At 37.5% G+C, this 18,430-nt stretch overlaps 1 protein-coding gene across 1 annotated transcript in view; it reads right to left on the reverse strand.

Moving 5' to 3' along the window:
* LOC120539694 (interleukin-17 receptor A-like) overlaps positions 1 to 18,430 on the reverse strand; it is a 76,083-nt gene that overhangs the window by 42,444 nt on the left and 15,209 nt on the right. The window contains exon 3 of the mRNA XM_039770063.1: positions 4,079 to 4,228. Within this exon, the coding sequence (XP_039625997.1) occupies positions 4,079 to 4,228 (150 nt within the window). The remainder of the gene's footprint in view (positions 1 to 4,078; positions 4,229 to 18,430) is intronic.

The raw sequence follows: 18,430 nt of genomic DNA on the forward strand, positions 1-18,430 counted from the left end.
CTGTGATCATTAGAGGAGACTGTGTGCAGAGGGTGCAGACCTATAAATACCTGGGAGTACAGCTGGATGACAAATTGGACTGGACTGCCAATACTGATGCTCTGTGTAAGAAAGGTCAGAGCAGACTATACTTTATGAGAAGGTTGGCGTCCTTCAACATCTGCAATAAGATGCTGCAGATGTTCTACCAGACAGTTGTGGCGAGTGCCCTCTTCTACGCGGTGGTGTGCTGGAGAGGCAGCATAAAGAAGAAGGATATCTCACACCTGGACAAACTTGTTAGAAAGGCAGGCTCTATTGTAGGAATAAAGCTGGACAGTTTAACATCTGTGGCAGAGTGACGGGCACTAAGCAAACTCCTGTCAATCATGAAGAATCCACTGCATCCACTTAATAGTGTCATCTCCAGGCAGAGGAGTAGCTTCAGTGACAGACTTTTGTCACTGTCTTGCTCCACTGACAGACTGAGGAGATCGTTTCTCCCCCACACTATGCGACTCTTCAATTCCACCCGGGGGAGTAAATGATAACATTATTCAAAGTTATTGTCTGCTTTTACATGCATTTTTATTACTCTTTAATTTAATATTGTTTTTTGTATCAGTATGCTGCTGCTGGATTATGTGAATTTCCCCTTGGGATTAATAAAGTATCTATCTATCTATCTAGCCGAGCACTGCACAATCAACATTTATGAGTACTGGCACTGGATAAAACTGTTGTGAGTTCTCAATGCTACAAGAAGATGAAACCAATCAATACTAAAATAAATAAATCCAGGCCATTCATTGGAAGGAATGATAGTGAAAGTCAGAAATCAAATACTTTTGTCACATAGTGAGAGAACAGAATTCACTAGAGAAGACTCTACCACTAAGAAAGATGGAAGACGAGGAGATCTGGGCAGCAGAGGCTAAAATGGATTTTATTTCTGAATAATGTTACCCTTAATCAGCTCAAGTAAGCAGTTGCTCACAAAACAAGCCTAGTTTGCTAGAATCCATTAAAACCATGAGATCATGAAAAGTCAGACTCAACTAAACTACTGAAAAACAACATCAGCAACAACTAATAGCATGCCAAATGTACTTACAATGGCTTTATTATTCAGTAGTTTAAACTAATCTGACTCAGGAGCTATTGACCTCCAACAGTAACAGTGCCTAATGGATTTATACCAACTCTAATAATATTTTAGGCAAGAACAAATAGGATCCAATCATCAATAGTCTAACTATGGGTTACAATGAATTCTTAAAACACCCATGATAATTCTCTATATGAAAATCCCAGTAGTGTGTTTTTCTTCATACTACCATGCCATGCCATGGCTAATAATGTAAGCAATTCATATTAGAACAACATCTTCTTACTGAGAATTGTAGCATCAGTTCAGACCACATGGTAAAAAATTGAACAATTTTTAAAGTAGTTTATGTTTGATTTTAAATATCAATGAACTGAGTTTTATCCTGGTTTAAAACGTCCTAGATTCAGCCCATCAACCAGCTAACTGTTTGCATAAAGGATTACAGTATATGAGTGATTTTGCTTCCACGATATGGAAAAAGATTCTACAGTTGAAGTCAGAAGTTTACATTACGCTTAGGGTGAATTCTTTAAAGGTCACTTTATAACCCACAGATTTTTATACTAACAAACTATAAATTTGGCGTATTATTTAAGACATCTACTTTGTGCAGGGCTAAAGTAGCTTGTTTCCAACAATGTTCACTGAGTATTTCACTTTTTATTGACCATATCAAAAGTCCAGTGGGTCATAAGTTTACCTAAACTTTGTTAATATTTGGTAATATTGCCTTTAAACTGTTTAACTTGAGCCAAATGTTTTGGGTAACCTTCCACAAGCTTCTTACAATAAGTTGCTGGAATATGGCCCATTCCTCTAGATAGAACTAGTGTAACTGGGAGAGGTCCGTAGGCCTCCTTGCTCACATATGCTTTTTCAGTTTTGCCCCTCAGATTTTCAGGTAGACTGAGGTTGGGGCTTTGTGATGGCCACTCCAACGCCTTGACCTTGTTCTTAAGCCATTCTGCCACAACTTTGGAGGAATTCCTGGGGTCACTGTCCATTTAGATGAATGATTTGCAACTTCCTTGCTGAACTCTTGAAAAGTTACTGCAGTATATCTACATAATTTTCCTTCCTCATGATGCCATCTATTTTGTAAAGTGCACCAGTCCCTTCTGCAGCAAAGCACCCCAACAACATTATGCTCCCATCCCCATGCTTGACTGTTGGGATGGGGTTCTTTGGCTTACAAGCCTCACCCTTTTTCATCCAAATATAACGATGGTCATTATGGCCAAACAGTTCAATCTTGGATTCATCAAAACAGAGGACATTTCTCCAGAAAGTAAGACCTTTGTCCCCATTTGCCATTGCAAACTGCAATCTGCCTTTTTATGGTGGCTTTGGAGCAGTGGCTTCTTCCTTGCAGAGCAGCCTTTCAAGGTTATGTCAATATAGGTCTCATTTTCCTATGAATATAGATACATGTCTACCTGTTTCCTCCTTCATCTTCAAGGTCGTTTGCTGTTGTTCTGGGATTGATTTGCACTTTTTGTGCCAAAGTACGTTCTTCTCCAGGAGACAGAATGAATCTCCATCCTGAGGAATATGATGGCCGAGTCGTCCGCTGGTGTTTATACTTGTATATTATTGTTTGAACAGATGAATGTGGAACATTTGGAAATTGTTCCTAAGGATGAACCAGATTTGTGGCGATCCATCCACAATTTCCCCATTATGTCAAGCAAAGAGGCAGTGGGGTAAGCCTTACCATACATCCACAAGTTGACTCCAACTAGACTAACTGGTTATCAGAAGCTAATTGTCTAATTGCTAAAAGGTTTGACAGCATTTTCTGGAATTTTCTAAGCTGTTTAAGGGAACCATTAACAAAGTGTATGTAAACTTCTGGATCCACTAGAGTTGTGATATAATCAATAAACATTTAAGCATTGTTGGAAAAAAAGTGGATGTCTTAAACCAGTGGTCTCAAACTCCATTCCTGTAGGGCTGCAGTGGCTGCAGGTTTTCATTCTAACCCTTTTCTTAATTAGTGACCAGTTTTTGCTGCTAATTAATTTCTTCTCCTTTAATTTTAATTGACTTGTTTTTTAAGATTTGTCCCTCTGAATTTCTTCATCGTTCTTCTGAATTGCTTCATTTCTTTCCTTAAATGGCACCCAAACAGAAATGAAACGTGAAGTGAGTGAGCCAACAGAACACTGACTAAGTCAGAGGCTCAAACTCCAACCAATTTCACTCCAACTAGTTGCTTAATTAGGAGCTGATTCTTGTTGTTAATTAAACCCATTTTTTAATCCCATGGCTTGTTGCTGCTCTTTTCTAAGAGCACTGTTAAAATGTTTTGTGGAAATCGCCAGATCAGCATTCCTTAGACCTTTATCTTTCTTTATTTTCAGATATCATGTGATGGACACAGCTTGCTGGTCATGTTTTGGCTCATTTTATATCTCATTATTGTTTGACTGATAATGAAGGAAAAAGAAACAATTGAGGGGTCCGAGTCTTCAAGAACAAGTCAATTAAAATTATTTCAAAAGAAGTTAATTAACAGCAAAAACAGGTCACTCATTAAGAAAAGAGTTACAATTAAAACCTGCAGCCACTGCAGTCTTCCAGGACCAGAGTTTGAGACCACTGTCTTAAACGATATAACAAATTTAGAGTTTGTTAGTAAAAAAATCTGTGGAGGGATTATTAAGTGACTTTTAAAGAATTCACTCTAACAGTATGTAAACTTCTGACTTCAACTGCACTTTTAGAAATAATATTTAAACATAATTAAACTTTTGTAATAAAATAAAATCATTGCCAGTTTACAGAAATGCTGATTAGAATTACTGTATAATAGCAAAAAATATTTTCCAAATTAGTTTGTATTACTAGATATGTATTTTCCTTTTTTTTTTGCTCAGATATGTGGTTGCTGAGTTGTAGGTACATCTTTTGGAATTAATCAGACAGGAATATTATGCAATGATTATCAGAACATTTTACTGTTTATGTAGTAAAACAGAACCATACCATCTTGGGCAGATTTCCATTTTATCTCCAAGACAGGAACTTCATTACCATTTTCGTCTTCAATCAGATCAATTCCTATCTCATCAGAATTCCACACTGGTGCAGATGGTGTCCATTGAGCTGAATGAAGTAGGTTTTCATAGCAGTTATCTATTAAACAAATGTAAAAGGAAAAACAATTAAAAAGTTAATTTAAAATTAGCTTTTATAGTAATATTTATTTCTTCTCAAGTCACACTAAAATGATGTAGAGTCACCAGCTGAACTAATGAAAGTTTTCAATAAAGGCAACTTGCACGATCTCTAGGAAAAGTTGCTGCCTAGGCCTTGCAATCTACCCTTGACTGCTGCTTTATTAATACATCCCATGCACAATTTACATTTGAACAGCAGTACCTTTAATATAAACTTCACAGATTACAGCTAAGAGACTGCATTAATGAAGAAGTGCAGTTATTTTGCTTGTACTGTCACCAAAGAAGGTGAAGGATGGTTCCAAAATGGCACATTGAAAAGACAAGTCTCCAGAATCAATGTGTTTGCTGATTATTAGGCATTCTTCTACTTTAAAATCATCTTTTAAATAATTTACCATGGAGATATGAGAATAGCACAATACAATTAAATTTGAAAAAAGCCCTTTGTCTCAATGTTACTGCTTTCCAATAAGGGCAACAGCAGCAAACCAAGGAAATTGTTTCTATGAAAAAACAACAGGACATGCTGGATAATCTAGGGGTCCACAACTGAAGATCCAACATATGTCTTACTGGTTTACCTAAGGAGTAGAAGGCTCTGGCCTGTTGGCTCCATAACCTCTAAGTTACTAGTTTGGCTCCTCTCTCTCCAGGAAAGAGGGACAGAAGTTATGCAGGTTCACCACATGTTCTCAGATCCCCAATCAACGTCACACCCTCATACTTTCAACCTTCTGTGGTTTATTGATAACCAAGAAATTCTTAGGGCTTTCATAAGATTTCAGCCTTTGAAGTATGATGGATCAACACTTCACTTCTTTCCTGGTTTCAGCCGGAATAAAGCAGATAAGCAAAAAGTATTAAATTTTGCCTAATAATCTGGTCTCTAATAATTCATTCTGTACCCAGTGACTCTAAAGCTGAGCTGCCAATCTTCCTTCTGGGTCTATGAGGGTGTGAACAAGGCTCTCTGTGTTACTGACCTTTTTGTTTCATTGAGCAAGCTCTATGCTCCATGCTGTGTATCCAAGTAATCAGCTAAGATTCCGGATGTTTTACTGTTTGTAGTCTATATATTTTTTAAGTAGACTGTACATTAAATTATTACTTTTACTATGATTATTGGTACTTTACATAACTGTATGTGTGTGTTTATTATTTTTGACTGTATACTCATATTAAGGCTTGTTAACTCATGGTATTTGTATCTCACTCTGTCTAGTGGTTTGGGCTTGAATCGTGGCAGACTATGGCTCCCTGGCTTGCAAATGATCAGAACTTAGAAAAGAAGATTGAAACTGTCTGCCACTGGTTTGTGCAGCCATTGCATACTGGCATTTCTCCACTTTACTTGCTGTTTACTTCATTGGTGACTGGGAATGTGGGAAGGTGGCAGGATGGAAAAGGGAGATTTGTTGGGTTGGGAGCACAATTGGATCTTAATTTTGGGGACAGGTGGGTTGCTCTTGGAGTTTCATTACATATCAGGTGCTTCGTCCATTGTAGTAGCTGTTTAGCATTATATTTCTTCTATCCTTTATGCTCTCTCTCAAAAATGGCTAATTTCACTTTCACATCGAGAAGCATGCACAGTTTAAACTCTCTGTGTTGTCAGTCATGCAACATTGATGTGCTACATCATTTGAATATGGATATTACTCTTTTACAGGCGACTCATTTTAAAGAGCTGGATGTTTGAAGGCTTTCTAATAGACAGCTTTATGATGCAGCAAGTTCTTGTACTGCATCTAAAACGTGTGGTGTGGCAATTTTGCAATGCCATAACATACCAGTTGATGTTATTGCTTGGGGAGAGGTTTGGAGAGATTTGATAAAGTTTGCATCACATTGCTGGTATTCTCACTGAACTTTGTGAAAGGAAAATTGCTTTTATTTCATGTTATGTTTCTACACCATTTGACACTGACCTTTGCAAAACTTACTGTATAGATTTGCTCAGATTACCCTTTGTGCCTGGGCATGGATGCTAACATTGTTAGAAATCCTACCACTCACCCACCCAGAATTTAACACATATCCCTCCATCCACTGAAGTGTTTGGACAGTTTCTTGGTGACTTGAACCTAATCAACTGTTATCATGCCATTAATCCCTCCCCAAAATAATTCTCTTTCTTCTCATAACAACATAATCAAAATTTAGAATAGACTATCTCTGTATTTCTCAATCCCTTTTTCCCCCCATTGTCCTTAACTCTATACTAGTTCCAATGTCACTGTCAGATCACAAGAGTGACTAATTTACATCTTTCACAGATTCAACGTTCTTGAAAAATTTCCATTATTTTTCCCCAGTTAAAGACAAATCCAGAAAAATGAATTTAAATAAACATAAAATCTGTTTTGGATCCCTCAGTTGTTGAAAATATTTTGCACTTGAAAGTAGACTGGCAGCTATGGAACAATCACACCCTCTAATGCATGACTCTAAATTTGAATCACAACTCTCAAACATTAAAAGTGAATTGAACTCTGAAGAATGCGGATGAAGTTCGGTTACATTGAACTAGAACAGAAATGTATTCAACATCAGCACATCCTGGACATTACCTGGCATTATGTTTACGCAAATCTGAGCCATTTACATCAATTAATTGTTATTACAGGAAATATTACGCAATGTCCTAAATAAGTAAAATTCTGTATTTTGGTCTTATTACTCTAAATTTATTTTCTTCAGATAAGAGTAATTTATTTTTGCGTTAAAATATTATTATTTTTTTATCTAACCTTGATAGCCCTAACATCTCAGAGTAAGAGGCATCTTTACTGGATGCCCCAAATTCACTTAAGGAGTTAGAACTAGCACTCACTGCCATGAGCTCCTGGCATTGATGGGATGCCACCAGAACTAATATTCACATTTTCGAATCAGTTATCATAATTACCTTACTGCACAAGCAGAATAAAGGCCATATATTATGTCAGAATTAAAGACCCATCTCCCTTATCAATACAAACAGTAAATTATTAGCTAAAATGTTAGCTACTTGTCTTGAAAAGATTATTCATAAATTAAACCTGGCTTTTGTCTGGGTGAACTAATTCTCATATGTCTTCAGATAACTTACACTGATTACTCCATGCCATTCAATCTGAATCCTAACTCAAAATCTCCTGTTGCTTGTTTGTCTTTAGATGCCAAAAAGCCTTTGACCTGCTAAACTGGGATTATCTATGGTTAGTTCTGCATCACATGGGTTTTGGAGATTGCTTTATTAATTTGATTAAAACATTATTCCTTCTCTTTAGCTGTTGTATTTATAAATTATTTAATGTCATTTCCTTTCCTATAGTGAGGGGGATCTGTCCAGGGTTGTCCACTTTCTCCAGTCTTGTTTGCATTATATCTTTTGGCAACTGTTGTCTGTAGTTGTGTTGAGATCTCTCCCATTTGCGTCTGAGGCTCCTCACATGCCATCCCTTTATACACCGATCAATTTTATTCCCGAATGACACTTCAGCTGATATTACGAATGTCTTAAATTTGTTTAATAATTGTGGGAAAAATACTGGATTTAAGATCATTTGGAATAAATTTGCACTGTTTCCACCTAATTCCAAGTGCCCCATTTATAGTATTCCTGCCAACATTCCTCTATCCAATTAATTTAGATATTTTGTGAGATTTCATATATATACTGTATATAAATATCACTGACCAAAATCACAATTTAATATGATCTCCATATTTCTAATACAATCTAAAAATATCTCTCCCCTGTCCTCACTTTTTCTGTCCCTTCCTGCAATCAAAATGAATATTGCTCCCTGCATGAATTTTGTCAGTGCGGTTATTCCACTCTCAGACCCCTTACATCATTGGCGCTATAATAAGTCTCTTCTCTCTAGATTCATTTTGAATGGTGGGAAACCACAGCTGAAGTAGGCAACTGTAACTTGATGGCCTTTCTAGACAGCGAACAATATGATTGGACTTTTAAGGTGCATCCCTTGTTAGTATGTTTACATGTTCTTAATTTTTCTCCTTCTTCGTTAACCCCAACGCCCCAGACCCTTATAGCTAGTCCTTACAAACCAATATTCTATTCTGTAAGTTTCCTCCCTTGAGGTCTTGTCGACTTCGTCTTTGGCCTGATTATGACTTTTGCATTAAGTGCTGGTGCTCAGTTGAAAAAAGACTTGTTTTTTTACCAAGATGAAACAAACAAACACCTATACTTAATAATGAATTTATACTAATTATTGGACACCCATGTGCATACTCTCCTTGCTCTCTTCAGTGCATTATGACACTGGACTGTGCTTGTTTCAGGAAATGACTCCATGCTTCAATCTGCTTGACAAAATGTCTGCCTTGTGGTCTGGTCTGTAGTTGCACATTTGTTTTACTGGATACTAAACTGTACAATTCTCTTTTTTCCTTCAGTCTTTCTTCTTGCTGAAGATTCTTATTTCTTTTCTGTATACTAAACTGTACAATTCTCTTTTTTCCTTCAATCTTTCTTCTTGCTGAGGAGTCTTCTTATTAAGTACTACAGCTGACAAAAATATTGTTGCATCTAGTTGGAAATCCCCAGAATTGATGACTGCTCAACACTGGCATATTTCATTTAATTTAATCTGCTAGAATAATGTTTCTTGTAAATGTATTATTCTCTGTGTGGCTGTGATAAGTGGTCTGTGGCATTAGGCAGTTTTTAAATAAATACTCATGCCTGAGAGCAGGAAGGCTCGGAAGAGGTGCTGGTGTGCTGATGACATTACCACTTGGGGGTTAATTATGGTACCCAGCTGATCGCGTCCTCATGTGTAATTTACGAGCGGATCAGCCGGGTGCCTAATTCATACCTCAGAGTGGGAGGAGGTCACAACTGCTGGGTGGTGAGAGTAGAAAAGAGAACAGATGGCAAGAAAAGACAGAAAGGGAAAGAAAGAAAAAATGGAGCTGGAGGTTAAAACAGGAGAGAGAATAAATGCTGCAGGATTAGCAGGTAGGCATGATGTTGGTTTTAGAATGCACCAAGGCTCGGGAGTTTTTTTAAAGGAGTGGATCCTGCTTGGAATTTTAGCATCAATTTTAATGGACTCTTTATTCATGGGATTGTTTTAGCCTCCACATTCACCTAGTTTTTAGAAGATTATTTATTTATTGTTTGTTGGAGCACTGCACTATTTATTTGAACACTGTTTTTGATTTGAATGGATTTTAAATAAAAGGTCCTTTTATCAAAGTTTCTAATTTGAAAATAGTGGAAAAATGTGTTGATGGGAAGTTTTTGGGAAGTTAAATTTGAACTGTAAATGTTCATAAGATTTAAAGAAATTATCTATATGCAATTCTCTGAGTGTTTAATCCCGAAATTTTTCGAAAGGTTAAACATTGTGTAGGTTTGAGAGGGTAGACAAAGGTGATTGTCTCTCAATATATAAAAGAAAATCCTGGAATGTAAAAAGACATGATCTTTTCAGAAGTTCTCGAAAGACATTTAAAAGACCAGTGAGCCAACCAGAAAGGGCAAAAAAAAAAAATCAGTAGTGTAACGCGAAGCAGCACACACCACCGACACAGGTGTCTCAGCTCATATAAAGCGTATAAAAGGACAATATGTTATAAGTGAAACGTTGACGGATAAAAGATCGCATTAGTGCAAAAAGAAAAAAGGAAATTAATCAGGACCAGGTGTCATTGAAAAAACAGCAGGTCAAAGCGAGGTCAGAAATAAAAGGAAAAGAGCAGAAGAAAAGTATTTTCGCATTCGCATCATTCAATGCACAAAAGTAAAAGTGAAAATAATGCATATGTAATAACAAGAAAATTACAATCTCTTTAAATTGTATATTGCCTGCCTAAGGTAAAGTCATACCTGATGGAGGATCGCAGGAATCGTGGGAAAGAGGGGTACTTTCATCAGATTAGCACTATTTCAGATGTGGAATGGCAAAATGAGGGAGGCAGCTTGATGAATGAGGTCTCCAGGAATTAAAACAAATCCAAATCATATTATGTGATATCACCTCTTCTACTCCATACTTCTAGAATTTTTATTTTTATACTGTATTGAGGATTTATTCTGTTCTATGTATTGTACTGTGTTGTATTGACCACCTTCTTGACACCCACTGCATGCCCAACCTACCTGGAAAGAGGTCTCTCTTTGAACTGCCTTTCCCAAGGTTTCTTCGAATTTTTTCCTACAAAGGTTTTTTTTGGGAGTTTTTTTCTGGTCTTCTTAGAGGGTCAAGGCTGGGGGGCTGTCAGGAGGCAGGGTCTGTTAAAACCCATTGCGGCACTTCATGTGTGATTTTGGGCTATACAAAAATAAATTCTATTATATTATATATCCGGCAAACCAAAAATGGGGGTGGGCGAGCGAAGCCCCCTAGTCATATAACAGATAAAAGCTATTCTGCCTTAAAGTGATTCATTGGTTCCATATTCTGAATGATTGCATATTATAATAATATTTATAATCATCATTAAGCTCCATTTGTTCCCCTTTTGTTTTAGTACCTTTGCATTGCAATCAGTCTCTTTCATTGCCTTACTTGTTTGTAGTTGAAACTCCAGAGTCTCATTAGGGAGTTCTGGAGGCTCGGGTTTGTTTTTGTTAATTTTCTTTTGTGGCATGATGAGGTTACAGTGGTATTACTTTTGTAATTTGAAACTTTGACTGTTTATTTTTATTGGTTAAAAAAAAATCACAAAAAAAGATTCAATAAAGTATGTAAAAGTATTATGAACAGAACAATTCTAGTAACTACAAACATATTTTACATGAAACAAATTTGAATGATACTAGTAGTCAGGAGTAAACAACAAACTGCCTGTAAGCCATATTTACCTTATAAAAACATGTTCTTTTTTTAGTTGGCATAAGTACCTGTTGTGACAGATTAAGGGCTTTCTCGCCCCCTTGTACCCTAAGACCACACTCTAGACACCAGTTACAAGTCCAATATTGATATTTATTATAATAATAAAGTGTACAAAGCACGGTCTTCTCCTCAATTCTCCAATAATCAAATAAACAATAACCAATCACAATAACAATCCTCCAAACTCCCAGATGCTTAGCCACCCTGTCTCCCAACTCAGCTCGTCTGTCTGGGATCTCCCACAGGCTTTAATATTCCTTGACCCGGAAGTGTTTAAGAGCCCTCAGTCCATGTGATTATCCAACACTTCTGGGTCGGGTAATTTTCTCTTTTTCTTCAGCCCGGAAGTATATCATTTCTTCCGTTTCCGCGATTGTGAATTACTTCCGGGCTATAAGGAAAGTATAAGTCCCTGGGCCTCCCTGAAGCGTCCTCCGATGGCCCCCATGGTATCCAGCAAGGCTGTGGTGAAAAACTCCAAGTTCCATGATGCCCTGCTGGAATTCGGGGCCCTTCCATGTAGCAGGGATGGCTCCATCTGACGGTTTGGGGTTGTTGGCCGGGATAGTAAATAACAATATTCACATGTATACAGTTGTTTTGTTCCTTAAAGGAGACATATCCATGGGTAAACAAAAAAGCTCTCTCTAACTTAAAATAAAACATGCTCCCTTCATATATGCTATTACAATTGCATAGATGGTGCCCAGTAATGTAGATAACAAACTAGATGAGTTATCATAGAGTTAGTGGCTTAATCAAAAAAATAACTTGTACAACATAATTTTCACAATAGGTGAAGAAAAGCTGGAGGTATATATGGGATTAATGCCATTAAGACTCTCCTCACAGATCCAGACTTCTGGACCTAGTACATCAAAAGGACGGTGATTAGGCCTCACAGGAGTGGGTCTGCATGTCTTGGCCAGGAGGTTTTAGACTAACAGTCCACACTGTCAACCTGAATATCTGAGACCAGAAAATGGCAGAAATCTAGCCAGGATAAATAGCAAAAAGAATTATTATGTGTTACTGCGACAGTGGCTTAAAGGGAAGACTAGTCAAAACTGTATTCACAGGGAGTTACGGTGGTATCATTCAACCACAGCCACCTGTGTCATCAGTTTTGACATCTCTGTAAGGGCTTCACAGGTGGCAGGGATTCAAAATCCACCCTTTCCCATGATCCTGGGTAGAGACTAGTCAGAGAGTAAAAGCGGTATCACACCAACCACTCCCATCAAACCGTTGGGCCTGGCAATGGACAGAGATAATCCGCCCCAAACTGTCCTCATGGCATGTACACAGCTGGCAACAAAGAGTCACGTGGCTACCCACTGTGATGCTGCGGAAGGTGCGGCAACGACCCCAGACCCTCAAACACCAAGGTCTTCGATGTCATGAATGGACGCTATGCCCACTGAAGTCAGTCCTGATCCTCTTACTACACTAAAGTATCAATTTAGGCAAACACCGTCTACCTTTAAATGAGAGCAGTGGAATTGTAAGTTTGCCAAAAATGCAGTAGTAAACAGTCAACGCACCTTACATCCCATATCATCCGGGCCCCAATTTGTTATAGGAAATTACTTATTATATTGGGTAGCTGAGCATGAGGGGTAAGGTGAGGTCATGGTTACTAGTACAACGGACCTTTCAGTGTCAGGTCTGTGAACTTGCGCATATCCACCTCCTAGGCGCCCATCTGGGAGCCGAAAAAACACTGGAGAGAATCAAACTCCAATTTTTTTTGGTTCCCCTTCCCCTGATTGACATCCCATTTGAACGCATAGGAGTCGACATCCCTCTGCTACATAAATATATTCTGGTCCTCATTGACTATGCTACTTATTATCCTGAGGCTATACAATTAAGAGTAGTCAATTCCAAAAATATCACACAGGAACTGGTAGGGGTCTTTGCAAGATCGGCATCCCTAAAGAAGTCTTGACGGACCAAGGGACACCTTTCTCATTGGAGATGTTAATGGAAGTTGCCGTTGCTCATAATCAAACACTTAAAGATTGCAGTATACCATAATCAACCTGTTGGTCTTGTAGAGTGGTTTAATCAAACTTTCAAACAAATGTTACGTATGGTGGTCAGCAAAGATGGAAGGAACTGGGACCAGCCTTGTACTTTTTGCCTATTGGGAAGTACCTCAAGCCTTCTCGGGCTTCTCCTCTTTTGAGTTACTATATGGGTGACAATCCCATGAAATACTGGACATTCTGAAAGAAGGATGGAAGGAAGAGCCCCCCCGCCTTCCACTAACATAACAGATTCGCAAAAATGAGACCAACATTAAAAGAGAATATGGAAAAGGCTCAAGTAGTGCAGGCCCAATGTTATGATCATTGGACAGTACTTTGGGAGTTCCACCCCAAAGTGGAACATGGTGATCATGGTCCTCATGCCCACCTTGCACTCTAAATTAATAGCCCATTGGCAGGGCCCTTACAAAGTTAAGGAGCGTAAAGGGTTCATTGACTACCTGGTGAAACAACCAAATCATCGACCAAGAAAATGGATTTACCACATCGACCTATTGAAGCTGTGGAGGGACAGTGAATCCAACCTTTACTCCGGCCAGCCCTGTTCTCTTTTCGCCTATAAAAAGGATTCATTCATCTGTTTGTATATATAGGAGTGACGGGCATATTTAAAAAGTCAGTTACATTTAACCTCTATTATCATATATTTCCTTGTTTTAATATCACTACCTTGGTTACCTAGGAGCGATATATTGGTTCTAATATGTGGGAGTTAATTTTCATGTCCTCATCCTACAAATCATTCAGCTAGCTTTCCATCGGTTAGAATCAGAATTAGTACACCACTTAGTAAAAGGATTTGGGACCATCTTAGGTGCACAACATATTTTTCTGCTGTGCTTCTCTGGCTGTGGTCCTCCAGGATGAATCTCATAATGATTATATCACCCTAGCCTTACCAAGACAGCACGTGCTGTTCGTCACCATAAGGGGTGCATACTATGCATCGCTAAGATCAACTCAAGGGGCACAGTTGACAAGCAACATAAAAACTCAGAATAGGCCTGGTAATGGGCTGTAGTCAGGTATCTTGCAATTTAATAAATTCACTTTGTGAAATGGAGCATTGTTGTAATTTAACAACTCACTGGTTATAATTTACTTGAGCATGCAGAAAAATCAACACACAAGAACAAAAAAAAAATGTCCGAACAAACACTGAGTCATCATAGATGTAACCATCTTCCATACATCTTTTCCCTGGCTTTTGACAAAAGTAAAAATGGACTCTCAGGCAGAACATCTCTCCCTGAAAGTACTGTAGGTCTGTTGCACTAAATTTAAAATAACAGCTAACATACAAACAAAATCTATTTGCAAAATTCACCATGGAATAAGCCTTATGTGCATACCTGATGTCAATACAGGCGCAGTATATTCTTGTGCTACCAGAGTCTTCAGCCTCTGAAATGCGCATGCAATATGATGCCTTTCTGTCAACAGGTTATCAGGATCAGAAGGGACACCAAATTGGCACGGAATTAGGAAGGCTCAGTGAATATGCATTTGATGAGCATGTATATAGGACCATAATTAGTGGAATCCCCTGTTAATAAAAAGGGTGCTTTGGAAGCAGGCACTCCAAGGGTCCTAGAACGACAGGTGAAGTCAATCCAATTCCTTTAATATAACAGATGGCACACTGCCACCTACACAAGTAGACAAACAGCCTGAAAACTGCTTTGTGTGCATTTCCCTTCCAATGAAAACTCAGGCCCAGCTTTTAAAGTGCACCACTGAGCAGCCTGACCTGGATGAAGTTAGATTTTTGTTAGTGTGTCCCAAAGTCAGAGATATAGAGATGGACCAATCTAACATCAAATTACCCCAATTAGACTGGGTCATTTCCTACCAGAGCCCAGATACGTCTATGTATGGTTTTACCAAGTATTGCAAATAGGTCAGTCAGTCATTATCCAACCCGCTATATCCTAACTACAGGGTCACGGGGGTCTGCTGGAACCAATCCCAGCAAACACAGAGCGCAAGGCAGGAACAAATCCCCAGCACAGCGCCAGCCCACCGCAGATTGTAAATAGGTAAAACCCTAAATAACAAGAAACAAGAAACAACATTAATTTATAACCAATAATTTCTACAGACTGATCATTAATAAATGACAAATTATACCTGCAATAAACTTAAAATGTCAATAAATGTTAAAATATTAAGAAAAGGAAAAGAAATATAAAGAAACAACTAACCCCAGAATTCTAAAGAGAAATATTCTTTAATTACAAATAGGATCCATACAGAATTACTTTAAAAAACTTAACACATGAAACGGGCACCAGGCAAATGTAACTACGCATCTCCTAAGAAGTCAGGCCTACTCTTTTGCAGCATAGGGGCCATATAACACCTCACCTAAATTCCATACTAAAATTTTGCTTACAAAAGAACAAAAAAAAATGAATAAATTCAGGTCCCGAGCCAAGTTACTTTATAAATACCAAATCAGTTTAAATGTAGGCCTTGTGCATATGCTTTTGGTCACTCCCCATGACCTCCCACCAGTAACCTTGTATGGCTTAGACAAATGCCATTTTTAAATATTAATGACCTAATCACCATTTGGCTATGTTCCTGAGCGATTCCTATGCTAGAAACCACAAGACAACACAGAAAACAAAAACTTCAAGAAATGGAAGCTTGAGGTATTGCTGACATTTGGTAGAGTTTAAGGATGGCCAGAGGGGCCTGCCACATGACCCAAAACAGATACAATATGTTACAAAAATAAGTAACAAACAAAGTTTCCTCTCATAGTCGAAAGACATGCAGGTTAGGTAACAATGCTAAAGCACCCCCAATGTATTTGTATGTGAGTGTGTGTGTTCACCCTGCGATGTGCAGACACTCTGAACAGGGATTGTTCCTGACTGTGCCCATTGCTTTCTAAAACAGTGTCCAGCTCACCCCTGCCCTGGATAAGTGGGTTTAAGATGATGGATGGATCAACGAATACTATGATCTGTCCTGCCCAATGTAACTCTCACTTGCATTTCATTAATCCTTAACAGACAGAGAAATAGTCTGTACAATTTCAATTACAGATTACTTTACTGTTCAGATTTAGCTTGATAGATGCTATTTCAACTTGAATATGCTGTCTACAATATTTCCCTCCTTCACACTTTCAAAAGATGCTCCTTTAGGCAAAAAGATCCTCGGCAGTCAGCATTAGCAATTAAACAGAAGTACACGTGGCTGTGGCTAACCCTAACCCTAACCCTAACCCTAACCCTGTACAAACAATGGTGTGGTGGTGTAAGCAAACTTAAATCACATGTTACGCTGTGACAAAAATTTAAAAAAACAAAAATGTGACATCTGTCTCTTTAATGAAGCAAATTTATAACAGAGCATACTCCAACTTTGAAATCACTTAATAAGGCACACCAGAATGTTACACTATGCATACACTTTCTAACTTCTTAAAATAAGAAGGTCCCTTTTTTGCCTCAATTAAAATACGTAGACAAACACTTCAGACATTACAAACATTATCATGCAGAAATCATACAATCACTGTTCCATTACAGGTTTAGAAAACAGATGGATAGATGTACTTCAAAATGTGACTAAAACATTTCTGTAACACACAATGAAATTCGATTTCCTGTTCATTTTATTGTGCTACTGCCTGGAGTCACTAAAATGCTAAAACCAGAAAATCTGTGTAGGATGTACAGATGGTCAAAACTTTCCATAACTTTTTCACGGTACGTTTGTGTTTTATAAATCTCGATTTTGTGTAAGGAATTGCTTACACACATTTCTGAGCATATGCAACTTTCATACATGATGCCCCAGATGACAACACTGGAACAAGCAGCATAATCTGAGCCATTAGCAGCAATTGAATACCCTGGCCCTTTTAGCTCAAATTAGCTGACAAAACAATGAACACATTAGGGGTAAAAAAGTAACTAGGAAAAAAACAGGGCAACACAAAAAGAAATCCAGAGGGTAGGAACTAAGCCAAAAATAACAATGTACAGTTGAGAAGAAAGTAAAAAACACAGAACAATGCAACCACAGCCATTCATATGAAAATGCTACAGTACATAAATTTTCTGTATTTCTGGCAAATAAAGATCCTGAAATTTTGAAGACACTACTCTTAAAAGAACAAAGAATTTTTCAATTGAATGAGCTTGCATTTTACTATTGGGAACTTTGGGTATAATCTCTGAGGTCTGAGGTTCCGATAATGCTGATCCTTGAGGTTATAACCAAAGCATCTTAAATTAGATTATAATAGAATCCACAATCTAAAGGCTCAGCAGTTACCTCCCACACACTGGCTTTTGCTGAAGCCAGTATTTTAGGCGTTACCTTCTTACTCTGCTAGGTTCTTTCTCTTAACACTGAACCAAAGGTTTTTTCTTTAATCTGAAAGCATCTACATTATCAGTTTATAGGCATACTACTTTGGGTAGTTTAGTATCTAAGATAGATTTAGGCTAAAAAGAAGTTATTAAAGGAATTGACATATACGTACAATTTAAGTCAGTCGTCAGTGTGGGGAAATAGACTCATATTTTTATTTTATTTCTTTTTAAGTATATATGTTACACATAATATACTGCTGTCTATAAACTGTGCTAAATGTGCAATATCCATTAGTGATATAACTTTTTTTATATATTTTTATGTTTTATGTCATCTTGTGTGTATTATGTGTTGTAGGTTTTTTGTTTTCTACAGAAGTAGTGTTGTTTGCTTTTTTGTACCCAGCTGGAATGTTGCTTGTAATTTCGTTTTAATTTTTTTTACAATGACAAAGATTTTTTATTCTATTCTTTTTTTTTTTTTTTTTTTTTTTATTTTTTTACAATCCATACAAAGCAATCAAGATTTTACAAAAAGAAAAATTGAGTTAAGAACAGATCGATCCCCACCCCTGAGAGAGAGAGCAAGCCAAATAACGTTAAATTTAAGGCTTGTAAACATACCTAATTTAAAAAACATTTTGGAGAGTTTTAGTCGAGAAAGATGTGCTCGATATATAATTTTGAGTTGTATAATTGTATGCTTTGCGCTTTTTTTTTTTTTTATTCTATTCTATCAAATTCTCTGTGCTTTATGAACTTATTTTAAAATATTACTGATTAGATCCTGCCATGTTTTGAAAAAGGTCTGTACAGATCCTCTAACTGAGTATTTGATTTTTTCCAATTTCAAATAGTATAACACATCAGTTTCCCACTGACTTAAAAGAGGAGAGTTTGGATT

This window comes from Polypterus senegalus, chromosome 11 (genome assembly GCF_016835505.1).
Source record: "Polypterus senegalus isolate Bchr_013 chromosome 11, ASM1683550v1, whole genome shotgun sequence".
NCBI lineage: Eukaryota > Metazoa > Chordata > Cladistia > Polypteriformes > Polypteridae > Polypterus > Polypterus senegalus.